This window comes from Gymnoscopelus braueri (assembly GCF_963280865.1).
Source record: "Gymnoscopelus braueri genome assembly, chromosome: 4".
In the NCBI taxonomy this organism is placed as follows: Eukaryota; Metazoa; Chordata; class Actinopteri; order Myctophiformes; family Myctophidae; genus Gymnoscopelus; species Gymnoscopelus braueri.
Window position 1 is genome coordinate 53,820,301 of NC_137605.1, and position 15,786 is coordinate 53,836,086.

Below are 15,786 nucleotides of genomic sequence, written 5' to 3' on the forward strand. Positions count from 1 at the left end.
AAACCATCTAGACTTAGTAAAGTGGACTGAGTTGGCTCTGTACTTGCTTGGACCGCTTTTTTCACCCATCCACACCAAATCTCCTTGCCAAAAATAGTCGATCCACAAGCTCACAATGCGTCGCCAGACGGCCTGTTGTGAGCTTGTAGATCGACTATTTTGGCAATTTCCCCCCCTAAAAATCGGATGCTGGGGTTCAAGCGGTTATGGTAAGGTAAGTCATATTTATTTGGTTAAAACTAGTAGTTATTAGTTAACAGGTTAAAGCTATTGTGATAATAATCGTTAGAGTGTTTGTTCAGTAAGAGGAGTCTCCCCATCTCTGGAGCTCTTTAATAAACAGAAAATACATTTTCAGGTGGGGGTTACCAATTTCAGCCAATCAGGAGAGAGAACCCGTTTATCAGCTTACGGTTTTCAGTTTCAATTGCATTGTGTCTGTTTGTTCATTTCTTTGTGTTTCATAGCAAAAAAATATCAGAATATAGAGCAATTCAACACGTATTTTAACAAACAAACACTTACACTACCTTTAAGCCAAAGTTGCAGCTGAATAACAGTGGTGGAAAAAGTACTCAAGAAATACTCTGCTACAAGTAAAAGTCCGGAACAAAATATTTACTTGAGTTTAAGTACAAAAGTATTGGTATCAAAATGTACTTACGGCACCAAAAGTATTAAGTACTTATTATGCAGAATGTTCCATCTCACAATACAAAAAAATGCAGATCTACAAGCTCACAATAGTGTGAGCTTGTAGATCGGCTATTTTCAAATGGCCTGAATGTATATTATTTAGCACTGAAGTGGTTAATGTATGTTTTGTAATAACATTCAAAATCTAAAAAATAACTAAAGTTGTCACGTAATCATAGTGGAGTAAAAGTATAACATTTGCCTCTGAGATGTAGTGGAAGTAGAAGTAAAAGTACAAACAAATTGGAAAACTCCAGTAAAGTAAAACTACCTCAACAGTCAAAATTGTACTTAAAAGTAAATGCACTTAAAAGGTGTAAAGTAACTAAGTCTTAGTTACTTTACACCTCTGCTGAATAATCAACTCGAAACAGAAAATGAAAGTGATCTGCCAGACCAGGCAAGGCGTCACACGTCATGTTCAACCCTAACGTCAATAACATTGTAATAATAACGTCAACATGTCTCTCAGTTTAACATCAAATACGCCTAATGATATGCTTCAGTCGTACGGCGGCGTCGCTGGCCGAAAACTAGCCGATCTGCAAGCTCACACATAACAATGCGTCGACCGCGTTGTGAGCTTGCAAATCGGCTAGTTTTCGGGGTTGCCATGTTCGCTTATTATAAGCGACTTTGTTTTCGTCGTTTCTAAATTGTAGTTGCTTATTTGGTCTTATTTCCTAAATGTTGTTTAAAACATTTTCATGGCAAGGACCGCCATATTAATGTATTGTCCATGGACCCCCATCTGAAAACATTTGGTGTCAGGGACCCCCGCCCCATACAAGATTTGTGTTGTTTAAAATGTTTCAAAAATGACTTCTCCCCCCCAGATATTTTTTTGAAAATAGCAGATCTACAAGCTCACCACGCGTCGCGAGCTTAGATCGGCTATTTTCAAATAGCCGTAGTAGCCTAGTCGCTTCTTTTGGGCTTGTTTTCATAAACCTGGTTGCTTATTTCTCTCACACGACATGGCAACACTATCGAACACCGCCTTACGTCGTAGTAGCGGTACAGGTTAGAAACTGAAGTAATATAGATTTTCCATCTCAAAAGAGGATCGGTGAAATAGAAAGGGTAATAATCACGATCGATTCAGTTATACGATCCTGCTATACACAAACAAACACATAAACAAACAAGTAAACAAACAAACGGAAAAACAGTTTCGTTTTTGCAAAACGTCTCAAAACAAACTCGTATTAAAGCGATCAAGACGCAGATTATTGCACACGAGCTTCAGAAGTACTCACCTTTCTGTGTTGTATCCTTTCCTATGCGATCAATAGCCTGTTTGTTTTGTATTTATCTTCAAACAGATCGGATTGATCGTTACTTTGTCTCCAGTTGTGCTGCTGTTGTGCGTGTGTGTGTGTGTGTGTGGGGATCGTTTGAACTTCCGTGTGTCTCCTGGTTGTGAGTTTCTCATCAGTCTCCACCCCTATAGCCCTGATACATGACTGTCATGACAGTCATGGATGAACTTCAGCCTGGCGTTTGCACTTTCTCCATTTACAACCCGTACATCTACATAAACGTTCACATTTCAAATATAAAGTGCCGACCCCATGGCCAAGGATGTTATAATTATGTACGGGCTTTCAGAAGTACTGGTATCTTCTGTATTGTTCAGTAAAAAGCATTTTAATCCGATCAATGGCCATTTTCTCCGTATTTTTGCCATTTGCTTTTAACTATGCGACCCTATCGGTTGCGAGGTGTATTGCACTCTGATACATTCTATGAGAAAATGGTTATCGATCGGATTAAAATGCTTTTTATTGAACAATGAGGAAGATACGGGAACTTCTGTGGGCCCGTAAATAATGGTAAAATCAGTGGCCATGAGTTAAGCACTTTATATTTTAAATCTGAACGTTTATGTAGATGTAGGCCTACGGACCAAAAGGGGAGAAAGTGCAAACACCAGGTTGAAGTTCATCCATGACGGTCGTGACAGACGACCGTCGTGTGATTGATTGATTGATGTAGTTTATTTAGAAAGACATGAGAATAGTACATGACAGTACATAACAGTACATGGAAGTACAAATTCACAATACAAGGTCTACTAAACTGGAAACTCTCATTAAGCACTAAGCTTGTTTAAGATGAGAACCCCATGCACACAAATCATGATGTCATATAAGAGGCAGACAGATATGCACACTACTATACAGAATGTCATACAATCAGCTTTCAGGTTACTGGTATGACGAGAGAAAAAAAATAATATATATATACAAAAGAGGAAACTGAAGGAGGGGGGGGGGGGTAGGGGGGGTAGGTTAAGACTTAGACAGGGGCCATTTTCGAATTGCAGCCTCCTGAAGGTGTATCTTTAGGGCAGTTTTGAAAGTGAGTAGGGTTTTACACTCCTTTACTCCTTTTGGTAGGGCATTCCACATTTTTGATGAATAGCATGAGAACGAGTTCATTCCCTTAGTTGAGCCAAATCTGGGTTGAACATGATTTGTGGAGCTGCCTCTGGTGTTATGATCATGGACTGCATTAACATTTTGGAAGTATTTTGACAAATACAGGGGGATCCCAATGTTGTGGTGTATCTTGAAGACCAGGCCCATAGCAAGTTGCTGTACTCTGTCCTCAACCCTAAGCCATCCAATCCTAGCAAAATGAGCAGGGGTTAGATGGGTTCTGTGATTGAGGCCAAGAAGTAGCCTTACAAGTTTGTTTTGGGATGTTTGGAGCCTTGTTTTTAAGGCATTGGAGGTGTTGTGATACCATGAAGTGCATGCATAATCATAATGACCTTGAATGAGGGCCCCTGCAAGAATCTTCAGAGTATTCTTACTGACTAGGCGATCAATCCTCCACAAATAGCGTGTTGTTTGGTTGACATTTTTGATCACTTTTTTGGCGTTTTTGTTACCAGAGAGGTTTGCCTCCAAGATGGAGCCCAGGTAGGTAATTTCATCCTTTCTTTTGATGACATCATCACCCACTTTGATCGTGAAACTCTCTGCCTTGCTAAGGTTAGGACTGGACCCAAAGAGGATGGATTCAGTTTTACCCAGGTGTAATGAAAGTTTGTTGTCAGAGAGCCAGATGCAGATCTTGTTGAGTTCGGAGCTGAGAGTTCTCAACCTGCAGCCTGTCCCTGTCCGAGACTAGCAGGGCCGAGTCATCTGCGAACAGGAACAGTTTGCAGTCGCAGGCCGATGACATGTCATTCACATATATCAGGAACAGTAAAGGTCCTAGTATACTTCCTTGTGGGACACCACAAGTCACAGGGAGGGGGGGGGGGGGACTGGGTGCCGTTTACTTCCACCACTTGCTCCCTCCCTGGTAGGATCTCATCCAGTTCACTGACGTATCATCAAAACCTATTGCTTTGAGCTTATTGATCATAATTGGGTGATTGACGGTGTCAAAGGCCTTCTGGAGGTCCAGCATGACCATGCCGCAATATTGTGAGCCATGGCTACACCCCTACATGCAGGGGTCAGGGTGGAAGAAAGAAAGTAGCTCTGATCTTTTACTCGAGTAAAAAGTAGGCCTACTAAGTTTTCAAAATTAGTCTGAATGAAAGTGTAAAAGTATCACGATCTAAATACATCTCCAAATCCTACTGTATCGATGTAGGCTACGTCTGTAACGCCCCCCAACGCCCCCCCCCCCCCCCCTCATAGTCTCATAATAAGCTTGTTGTCTCTTATATGTCATCATGATTTGTGTGCGTGGGAACTCATTTTAAACAAGCTTAGTGCTTTATGAGTTATCCAGTTTAGTAGACCTTGTATTGTGAATTGTACTTCCATGTACTGTTTCTCATGTCTTACTAAATAAAGTACATCCATCCATCCATCCATCCGTTACCCCGCTACATAAATGTAAGGCAGACCAAAGTGTAGGGTATAAAATAGCAATTATTTTATTATAGAAAAGCTTACAAAATGGTACTTTCATTTATGTGCATATATATAAATGGTTAAAAGTGTTTGAGCAAATATAAAAAAGGGAAGAAGACTGGTACAAAAAGTAAAGTAAATCAAAGGGAAAAGGAACAGCGGCTCTAGTGTGCCGCTTGTTCCACATGGACCTACAGATCAATGATAAAGCAGACATTTCACAATATGCACAAAGCATGTAATACATAAACACAATATGCACTCAGCTACAAAATGTCACATGAGATATGGGCAAACCAATAAAAAGATTACCTTAGCTCTTATTATATACACACACACACACACACACACACACACACATCAGAAGCCTCTCAATGTTTCCACACATCACGCTCCCCTGTCTGCACCTGTTATACAATGACATCAGATATATAGGTTAAACCAAAATGTCATACAAAATCATAAACAACAAAACCTACATAGACATTTGTTCTCCTTTGCACATACATAATCTGATACTCACATATCTCCAGTTTAAAGGGTTAAATGCCTATTTCACAGAGACTAGGCCACACCCCAAACAATTGCTGAACACTGGACAGGCACCACAAAGCACCAACAGTGAGTATCAAAGACCTGATGACATAAAAACATTCATTGTAGATCATATAAAATACAACAATAAAAGCGAGGATACAAAAAACAAACAAACAGGCTTACCAAGTTAACAGGTCAACACTCAAACATCCTCCTCTCAACATGCTACCGGCATTGTTGAGGACCCACAGATTACTGACCTGTTAGCTGCCTGTTCAGAAGGCCTTAAATACCTGTGTCTATTATGACATCACCTTCTCTGCCTCCCTCTAGGGGCTACACATCCATCCATCCATCAATCAATCAATCAATCAATCAATCAATCAATCAATCAATCAATCAATCAATCAATCAATCAATCAATCAAAGTGCAACGTTTGCCTTCAAAATGCAGATCAGCAGAAAATACGCAGGTAAAAGTACAACAACAGTACAGTTGGAAAATTACTTACTATAGGCTACTAGCAATAGTCTACCACAGGGGTCTTCAACGTTTTCAGGCCAAGGACCCCCTAGCTGAGAGAGAGATGAATTAGGGACCCCTCTATATTGTATAAAATTGTGTTTCAGATTCAACTTTTTTTGTTTACTTGGTCTGCTCTTTTTTCCCTCTAGTCTACACCAAACACCTCTTTGCCAAAAATATCCGATCTACAAGCTCGTGAGCTTGTAGATCTGCTATTTTTGGCCAAAGTTCTCCTCAGAAAAGGGATGCTAGGGTTCAAGTGGTTAAGGTATAAAAAAAAAAAATCATATCACACAAAGATTTGGCGGACCCCCTGTTCCCTGTAGTAACTCTGAGGACCCCCTAGGGGTCCCGGACCCCCTGTTGAAGACCCCTGGTCTACCACAATGGAGAAATACTCCTCTGAAAAGTTCATGCAGAATGGTCATATTATTGGATTGTAATTAATGTATTATTAATGTGTTCCTCACTTTATGGTGCAGCTGGTGGTGATAATTTTAATTAGTTTATGCGCTGCTGGGTAGCTTACCCTATAAATGATACATCATAATTTATCAATGTTTTTTTGATTTCCTTTAAATAAATGATCAAAAAATCTGGAAAGTAACTATTTAATGGCAAATGACTGCTGTCAAATAATTGCAGTGGAGTAAAAAGGGCAATATTTGCCTGAGTAGTGGAGTAGTATATAAAGTAGGCCTATAAATGCTATTATTATCATTATTATTATTATTATTAGGCTATTAATATAAACCCATCCATCAGTGGCTGAAAGTAACTAAGTACATTTTTTACTTTGTAGATTTTGATTATCAATACAAAACATACATTAACCACTTCAGCCCTATATGCATTTCAGCCATTTGAAAAATAGCCGATCTACAAGCTCACAATGCATCGCAATGCCATGCATTTGTGAGCTTGTAGATCGGCTATTTTCAAAATATTTGTATACATTTGAAAACGTGTGAAATGTGACATTCAGCACAATGAGTAGCCTATCAGTACTTTTGTACTTTTACAAGTACATTTTGAATTTCGGACTTTTACTTGTAAATAGTATTTCTACATTGCAGTATTGATACTTTTACTTAAGTAAAAAATGTGAATACTTTTTTCCACCACTTGACATCCATGATGGTTTTCAACAAGTAAAAAAGGTAGAATGTCTGCTATTGACACGAGGGCCGATAGATGGCGCTGTCGCGTAAGAAGAGGAGTATGGTTGTACATTTAAGTTGGTGACCCATCAAAATGTGTGACTCCAGAAGGCGCTGTCGTGTTTCTTACATGTGTGTCTCTCGCGCGAAATACATGAATCTACGAGGAAACACCTTTTCGTCTGACATGCAGTCAACATCACAGTGCAGCGGTTCTTCTCCCTGACAAGCGCTTGGAATGTTGGAGTTGAGGCATTACATAAACTTTCTCGGTTCCATAGATAGGTGTTGTGAGCTTGTAGAGCTTCTATTTTCAAAATTGTTGCCTCTTTCTTATATTATTTGACAATTTGGCCAATGTTTGACCAGTTCTTATAGTGTAAAGTTTGTCTTTTTCTTTTCTTTTTTTCTTTTTGTTTGAGCCTGAGCTCTTAAAAGTCCTTAAATTGTCACTTCTACTTTCACTGTCATCTGGGACCCCCCAAAATCACTAGGGGAGCCCTCTAGGGTCCAGACCCTAGGTTGAGAACCACTGAAATACATGAATCTACGAGGAAACACCTTTTCACCTGACATCCAGTCAACAGCTTGAAGAAAATCGCATATGATGTAAGTGGAAGTTAACTATATTGTTGTTGTTATTTATTCTTGGCAGGACTGTCTGCATCACATCAAATAAGGCAATGGTTCTTTTTAATGAAAATACACACCCACATTTAAATGCAATTTCAGCCCTTTATTTCAATTCAATATTATGTGATTTATCTAAACCTAAACGCAAACAAACAGAGTCACAGGATTCGATAGGTCACAACTTTGGGTGTAAAATTGAGGAGGGGGTGTTCCCCAGAGAAAGTAGTGATGCGAGGAGGAGTGGAATGGGTCAGAGAGAGAGAGAGAGAGAGAGAGAGAGAAGAGAGAGAGAGAGAGAGAGAGATGAGAGAGAGAGAGAGTGAGAGAGAGAGAGGAGAGAGAGAGAGAGAGGAGAGAGGAGAGAGAGAGAGGGAGAGAGAGAGAGAGAGAGAGAGAGAGAGAGGAGAGAGAGGGGGTTTATAGGATGAGGATACAGTCTTACAGGGTAAAAGAGAGGAGAGGCTGGATAGAGAGAGAGAATCAAAGTAGCTAGTAGTTAGTTACATCATCTATCTATCTATCTATCTATCTATCTATCTATCTATCTATCTATCTATCTATCTGTCCTATCTGTCTATCTGTCTATCTGTCTATCTATCTATAATGCGGACACTGAATTAGAAAAGTTTTTTCTTTTGCCCTCATCAGTCTTGGAATACATTTTCCGTACATTTTCATGCATCTAAATTAAGGTGAGTAGTGACTTTAATGATACATTCTACTGTATACTGTAGCTATAGATGTTTGCCTGAGAAATTGGCTTGTTGCAAATAGCTTCACACACCTTGTAGAGAAACATCTGCACAGGTGTGAGCGTGACAGAGAGACAGAGAGAGAGAGAGAGAGAGAGAGAGAGAGAGAGAGAGAGAGAGGAGATGGAGAGGAGGGAGGGGGATGTCGTGATCTGGTGGCCATCATCACTGTTTATTATCATATTTCATTCATTATGATTAATCATTGTTTCTGCCAGGCTTCCTGCAGAAAAGCCCCATTCAGTTGTTGTTTTTGTTGTTGTTGTTCCCATCTCATCAAAGACACATTAGAAACAAGCAATCAGTTTTGGAACTGTATTTATCAGCATCAGTGGTGTAAAGTAACTAAGTACATGTACTCAAGTACTGTACTTAAGTACAATTTTGCGTTTTTTTTTTTTTACTTTACTGGAGTATATCCAATCGTCAGTACTTTTACTTCTACTGCACTACATCTCAGAGGCAAATATTGTACTTTTACTCCACTACAATTATTTGAAAACTTTAGTTACTAGTTACTTTGCAGATATAAATGATTACATTATAGAACATACATTAACCACTTTAGCCCTATTTTATACCTAGGATATTTGAAAATAGCAGATCTACAAGCTCACAACGCGTCGCATCGCGACGCGTTGTGAGCTTGCAGATTTGCTATTTTCAAACATTTTAGTACCTTTACTTTTGGTACTTTAAGTACATTTTGATACCAATACTTTTGTACTTTTACTCAAGAAAATGTTTAATTCCAGACTTTTACTTAAACAGAGTACTATACATTGCAGTATTGATACTTTTACTTAAGTAAAGCATTTGAGTACTTTTTCCACCACTGATCAGCATGCACTGCAGTCAGAGTTGTGAGTGAGATGAGGAGTGGGACCTCCCGGTGCGGTGGAGCCTCTTTAGGGGGGCGTGTAGCCTAGTTCAACATCTAAAGGCACCGTGGAGAGATCCGTGTCTGTACGGGATAACTATTCAATTAAAATAGACACAAAAAATAGCAGGGGGGAAAAAAAATAACAAATCTGGTTAATGAACGGAAGGAAATCTGACAGGAGAAAACACTTTGAAAAGAACAAGAAGAAAAGACAGACTTTTGAACACAGTTTTCAGAACCGGATCAAATGAAGATGGATGGATTTGTATTCACACAGATTCCTTGATGAAGCATTTCCTCTTTGAGGACTGATTGATCGTTGCCACATTTGACTGGTTTTCAGCAAATAATTAATTTTGACCCTTAATCTCTGTCACAATAGATTACTTTACACAGCATGAACAGGACGGGAATAAAAAAAAAGCTGTACAATAATAACAACAAAAAAACAAACAAACAATGTGTAAATGCAATACTGTAATATAAATACCAATGCATTTACAGTCAGTATAAGAAAACTGTGATTGGAGATTATAACAAAGACAGAAGGAAAGCTGAGCGATGGAGAGACAGTCAGTAAGAGAGCTGAAAATGAGACGATGTGGGAGAGACAGACAGGGTTTTTGTCCATATCAGTGAAGTTTCTAGATTTACTATAGTCTCCACAGGGCATTCATTTTAAATTCAGACAAATAATGAATTACCTGTTACCAGTGTCGTAGTGCTAATTTTGGAAGTGGGGGAGCGCACCTCTTGGACACGCCTGCGCGCGATTTTTTTTGCAGATCTTGAGCGGATTGGAGGGTTTATTTCGGTTTTAGGGTTAAGCGTCCTGATCGACCCCATCCCCCCCCCTCCCACGAAAGGCCCCCAGTAACCACCCCCCCCCGGCCCCACCCCCCTCACGCAACCACTCGCGGCCGCTCTGCGCCAGGCCGCGCTGCGCTAAAACGCACTGTCTGTGCCTGTGGTGGCCTACTGAAAGCTATAATAACGTAGTAATGACAAGGGTGCAATTATATTCAATGATATTTAATTGTTTTGTGGAAAACACATGGCTCATCATGCTTAATGCAAATGATTAAAAAAAAAATCATTACAATTTAAAAAAAAATCACACCCTGTGTGAAGTGGGCGGTGTCTTGCTAGCTAATCACAATACTGAATGGAGTCAACCAATCATGTACAAAAGATAAATACATTTATTGAAACACTCTTTATGATGGACAAAACCATAACTTGAGAAAAACAAATTTATGTTTTTTCTCAAGTTATGGTTTTCTTATATAGGGCTATGCACATGTGTCATGTGACACTGGCCAATCACAGTCCTGAATAGACTGTGATTGGCCAATCACGGTGCAGGATAATTGTACAAATTTCCAAACCTCACTTATAGGGGCGGTTTCACAGCCCAATAAAATAAAAATCCTATTTAAAAAAAAAATATATATATATATTTTTTTTTAAGCGCCGCTCCCACCGCGTCGCCCCCTCCACTACACCCCCTGCCTGTTACATACAGAGACCAATAGCTTCCACCTCATGACACAGTGTAGGAGAGACAGACAGTAGGGAAGCTGGGAGACAGACAGTGTAGGAGAGACAGACAGTAGGGAAGCTGAGAAGGAGACAGTGTAGGAGAGACAGACAGTAGGAAAGCTGAGAGACAGACAGTGTAGGAGAGACAGACAGTAGGACAGCTGAGAGACAAACAGTGTAGGAGAGACAGACAGTAGGACAGCTGAGAGACAGACAGTGTAGGAGAGACCAGACAGTAGGACAGCTGAGAGACAAACAGTGTAGGAGAGACAGACAGTAAGATAGCTGAGAGACAGACAGTGTAGGGGAGACAGACAGTAGGACAGCTGAGAGACAGACAGTGTAGGAGAGACAGACAGTAGGACAGCTTAGGGGGAGACACCATCCAGACTGCTCTGTGTGAAAGGTATAAAGTGAAAACCAAGCTGCATACAGTATGTCGTCCTGTATGATGTAGTTCTACAGTATATGTAGCTCATAGTACTGTATATGTATTAAATTTGACCCTTGGGGATTATTTCTCACACAGTCCTGGTATCTCTGGACTAGATCATTATTGATGCCTCTGTAATGAGAGAGGAGAGGAGAGGAGAGGAGAGGAGAGGAGAGGAGGGGGAGGGGAGGGGAGAAGGAGAGGAGAGGAGAGGAGAGGGAGAGGAGAGGGAGGGTGAGAGGAGAGGAGAGGAGAGGAGAGGAGGGGAGGGGAGAGAGGAGAGGAGAGGAAGAGAGTAGAGAGGGAGGGGGGAGGGAGGTGGGGAGGGGAGGGAGAGGGAGGAGGGAGAGGAAGAGGTGAGGAGAGGAGAGGAGAAGAGGAGGAGGAGGACGAGGAGGAGGAGAGGAGAGGAGAGGGAGAGGATGAGGAGAGGAGAGGAGGAGGGAGTGTAGAGAGAGGAGAGAGGAGAAATATCGTTGCTGTCAGGTAGTAACCTCGTATCTCCATATTTCAACTTTTCATATTTTTTTTCACACTTAAAGCCCTACCTAGTCATACACTACAGTGTCACACAGAAGTAGTGAGCTTGTACAGTAGATCTGCTCGATTTGTATAAGTGTGTCTGTGGCTTTTATAAACGTTGAATGATTAACAAGAGCTTGTGACCACATAATAACTATATTGCATAAATCGGGGCAAAGATTTATTTTCCCCCCATTTCCTGAGAAGTCACCGTTTTGGACATACAAGGTTTCCACTCAACAGTGACGATTATGTGGACTCACTACACATCCTATACCAGACAGAGTACTCAGGGTTAACCCTAGCCTGGTTCCAGACCATAGACCCCGCCACTCTCTGCCTCTTGGTCCACCCTGGGCAAGACCTGGGATGTTGGTTGTCTAGGAAGTTGACAACCGGAAGTGGTTGAATTTGGCGGAAGTACCGCCCAAGGAAATGACGTTGATGCTTTACAAATCTGTTAACATTCTCCGTGAATGAAACGAGTGTTGTGATTGGTCAAAAATATCGTTTCCGGGGGAAACGGAAATCCTGTCCACTCAGGACTTCCTAGACACTCGCTGCTTTAGGTCGTGACCAGGCTCTTCTTTTCGCAGATGAGTGAGACTGGGACCGAGGTTACTCTTGGTCTGGTGTTGTAAATGTATAGGATTTATTCGGTACAAAATGTATTGTCCAATGAGAGTCGGAAGTGGGGGTGGGGATCCCTTAGGATTGGTTCAGGGACATTCTAATCCCCTCCCCCTTGTAATCGCCTACACTGTAGCCAATGTCAGACTGAGGCTTCACGCAGCTTCCGTCTGACAATCGGCCTAGGTTAACCCATTAAGACCCGAGGCCCATTCTACAAATGTCTTCTAAATCCTAACAGTTTCTGTATGTTTCTATATCAGTGGTGCTCAAACTTTTTCATGGCAAGGACTCCCCAACATTATATCATTTGGCCGCCGACCCCCCCATCTCAAAATATGTTGTTCCAGGGACCCCCCAGAATTAAATATTTGAGTAAAAAAAATTTGCTTGGAAAAATATATATATATTCAAAGATTTGATTTGATTCAAAGACTTTTCAAAAATAGCAGATCTATGAGCTTGTAGATCTGCTTTTTTTGAATAGCCAAAGTACAAAATAATGTAACGTGGTTACACAGATGCGTTCCCCGGATTGAAGGGGTTAAAGGGCAATTTCACCCCTGGACGTCTTTTAATGAAGTTTAGGAGTCAAGAAACAAGATCCTGGGTTTTTTTTTTGTGAATAATCTGTGTTTTTAGATATCTAGTAATCTTCGCAAACGTCGTGACGTTATTTACGTCATGAGAGATTTGTCTCATTCCTTTCCGCACTACATGTCTCGGCGCGTCTCAGTCAGACCAGCTCCACAGACAGACCCAATGGTGTGCCCGTAACACTTTGTTCAACCTTCTTTCCCCACTCGGCCACTCCCATTAGGCTATGGCCAGCGGGCAACCCCCCTTGCAGAGTGAGGCATTACTTTACCTGAGTTATCTTCTGATAGTTGTACTTGAATGTTGACATGAAATAATAATCCTGTGTAGTGGTTTCATAAGCGCAAGCTTGAAAAAAAAAATACAGCGTGGAGTGGCAGCGCTGGTAAACAAACACCGTCACGAAAGGCTAGGATCATAATACCAAGGATGTGACAGTGATGTCAATACTATGCGACACGGAAGTGAAACTGCATAAAGATACTAAGGGATTTTGCAGGGATATGACATCACTAACGAATCCATGGACATATATGTAACTAGTTGAACGTGTGCGGAGGACAGCCAGTGTTGCCAGATATTGTGAGAGAAATAAGCAGCCAGGTCTATGGAAAAAACAAGCCCAAAAGAAAAATAACTATGCCAAGAGCACTTTACCTAGACATGGGATATTATATATTTGAAAATTGCTGATCTACAAGCTCACAACGCTTCGCAACCCCATTGTGAGCTTGTAGATCTGCTATTTACAAACAAATCTTGGGGGAGAAGGGGAAGAAAGTCCAAAATGTGGATTTTTCTTTTTTTTTTGCAAAATATTTTTATTTGCTTTTCAAAATGTGGAATATTTTTGACACATATTTGTTAGGGGCTCCCTGCCACAAATTATAATTTCAGATGGGGGTCTGTGGAAAAATACATGAACATGTTTGGAGAACCACTGGTTTAAACAGCAATCAAAACATTTGAAACAAGCCCAAATATCAACTACATTTTAGTCTCCCTCTCAGCTTTACTGTCTGTCTCTCCTACACTTGTCTCCCTCCCAGCTTTCCTATTGTCTGTGTCCCCGACACTGTCTGTCTCTGAACTGTCCTACTGTCTATGTCTCCTCTGTCTCTCAAGCTTTCCTACTCTCTGTCTCTCTCAACACTGTCTCCCTCCCAGCTTTTCAGTAAACAGTCCTAACAATACCAAACAATGTGTATCTCTCTATATAGGATGAAAAGAGCAGTTTAAAACGTGTAAGCCCTATTTTATTGGATATTAGAAAGTAAATAACCCCATCCCTGACACAATATCTGCATCACTTTGCTGGGTCCTTGACATGAAAATGTCTGAGGACCACTGCTGTAGCGAGACTCAGTCAGTTTGGTTGAAGACTTGTTGTTCTTATCACCCCTGCTGTGATCGACAGCAGTTTTCAGTGTCATAGGTCATGGGTACGCGTTATTAAAGACCGGGAAAAGCATCTGTCATTTTAGATTTGAACCACTTGAACCATTATTTTATACATTGGCTATTTTTGAAAAAATCATGAAAAGTTGGGTCCACGGCCCAATACTTATAATTTTGGGGGTCCTTGACATGAAAAAGTTTGAGCACCAGCGCACCACCTGATATAGCAACACACTGTACAGTATACTATAGAAACACATAGAAACAATACTTCTCAGTGTCATTACTCAGACAAAAGGACCAAAGAAGGCAGGACAAATACAAAATATGTATTCAACGTACAGTAAATGATTCATTTGTTTCCTAATGTAACAACTAGGGCTGGGCAATTAACTGAAAATATATCTAAACCCATATTTAGAACCAATAACCGACTTAATCTAGCTCATGTAGGTTTAATTCCATCAATCGAGAAGCAGTTTTTATAAAATGTTTTAAATTCAGTTTAAAACACCATCAAAATGATTTTTTATTTATTTATTTATATATATATATCAATGAATCGACACAAAAATATTCTAATATATCTTTTCATAATTGGGTTAACCACTTAACCCTGTGTCATACTTCATTGTACAATAGTGGTGTACAAAAATATAACGAAAATAGCCGATCTACAAGCTCACTATGCGTCTGCAGATCTGCAGAACGCAGAAGAATCAGATTTCTTTTTAACCACTTAAACCCCCTTTAACTCCCTTTACCACTTTGTTTGCCAAAAACAGCCGATCTACAAGCTCACAATGCGTCGCTTTATTGTGAGCTTGTAGATCTGCTATTTTTGGCTAATGTTGCCCCCCAGAGTATGGATTGCTGGGGTCCAAGTGGTGAAGATAATCGTTCATTAATCCCAAATCGAGGCAATAGTTTGTTATAATCGTTGATATTGATTGGAAGCCATATCGCACGGCCCTAGTAACAACCATTCTGTCACGTAACTCTTTTTTTTCTTTTGTTGCTTTTTACCCATTCTTCTCACCAATGTAGTTGTTATGCCAAGTGATTCCTCCCCACACACACAGCAGTGTTGTCACTGCTGTCGTTTCCGCCCAACACACCCTGCTGACAGGTGCCGCCCCAGCCTGTAGGAGTACGTGCGGTGACTATTATCATGTGTGTATGTGTGTGTGTGTGTGCTTGTGTGTGTGTGTGTGTGTGCGTGTGCGTGCAGTCAAGTGCTGCTGGAGTACCCTCGCGTAGCCAGACTATATATACTGCGTGGATATGAGTCTGGTGCTTCCATAGAGGACGTTTTTTTTACCTTAGGGGCGGGATCGAAACAATGGCCCTCGACGCAATTGGTTAGACCTACAACCAACTACCAATCACAGTCCTCCCATATTCGAATACTGGGCCCTGATTGTCCCACCCACGTCTTCTGGAGCAGGAAAATGGATTCTCTATGGAGCGGTGCCAGACCCAAATCGCAGAGTGGCAATTTTCTTTTTGCACTCGCAGATTCGTCTGGTCCCAGGCTACTGCTGGAGAGGCGAGGACAGGTCAACCCAGATTAGCTGTCCCCCCTGAGATGTGTCA

General features: G+C 40.9%; 2 protein-coding genes across 3 annotated transcripts in view; one reads left to right on the forward strand and one right to left on the reverse strand.

Moving 5' to 3' along the window:
* The window catches only part of cmtm6 (CKLF-like MARVEL transmembrane domain containing 6), a 28,382-nt gene extending 26,284 nt beyond the window's left edge, over window positions 1-2,098 (reverse strand). For both annotated transcript variants that reach the window (XR_013933046.1, XM_080426638.1), the window contains exon 1: window positions 1,956-2,098. The gene's annotated coding sequence lies outside the window, so the exon portion shown is untranslated. The remainder of the gene's footprint in view (window positions 1-1,955) is intronic.
* Window positions 2,099-7,306: 5,208 nt separating this feature from the next.
* cpne4a (copine IVa) overlaps window positions 7,307-15,786 on the forward strand; it is a gene marked incomplete at its 3' end in the record, with an annotated part of 212,380 nt that continues 203,900 nt past the window's right edge. The window contains exon 1 of the mRNA XM_080427247.1: window positions 7,307-7,409. Within this exon, the coding sequence (XP_080283373.1) occupies window positions 7,405-7,409 (5 nt within the window). The 5' untranslated portion in view covers window positions 7,307-7,404. The remainder of the gene's footprint in view (window positions 7,410-15,786) is intronic.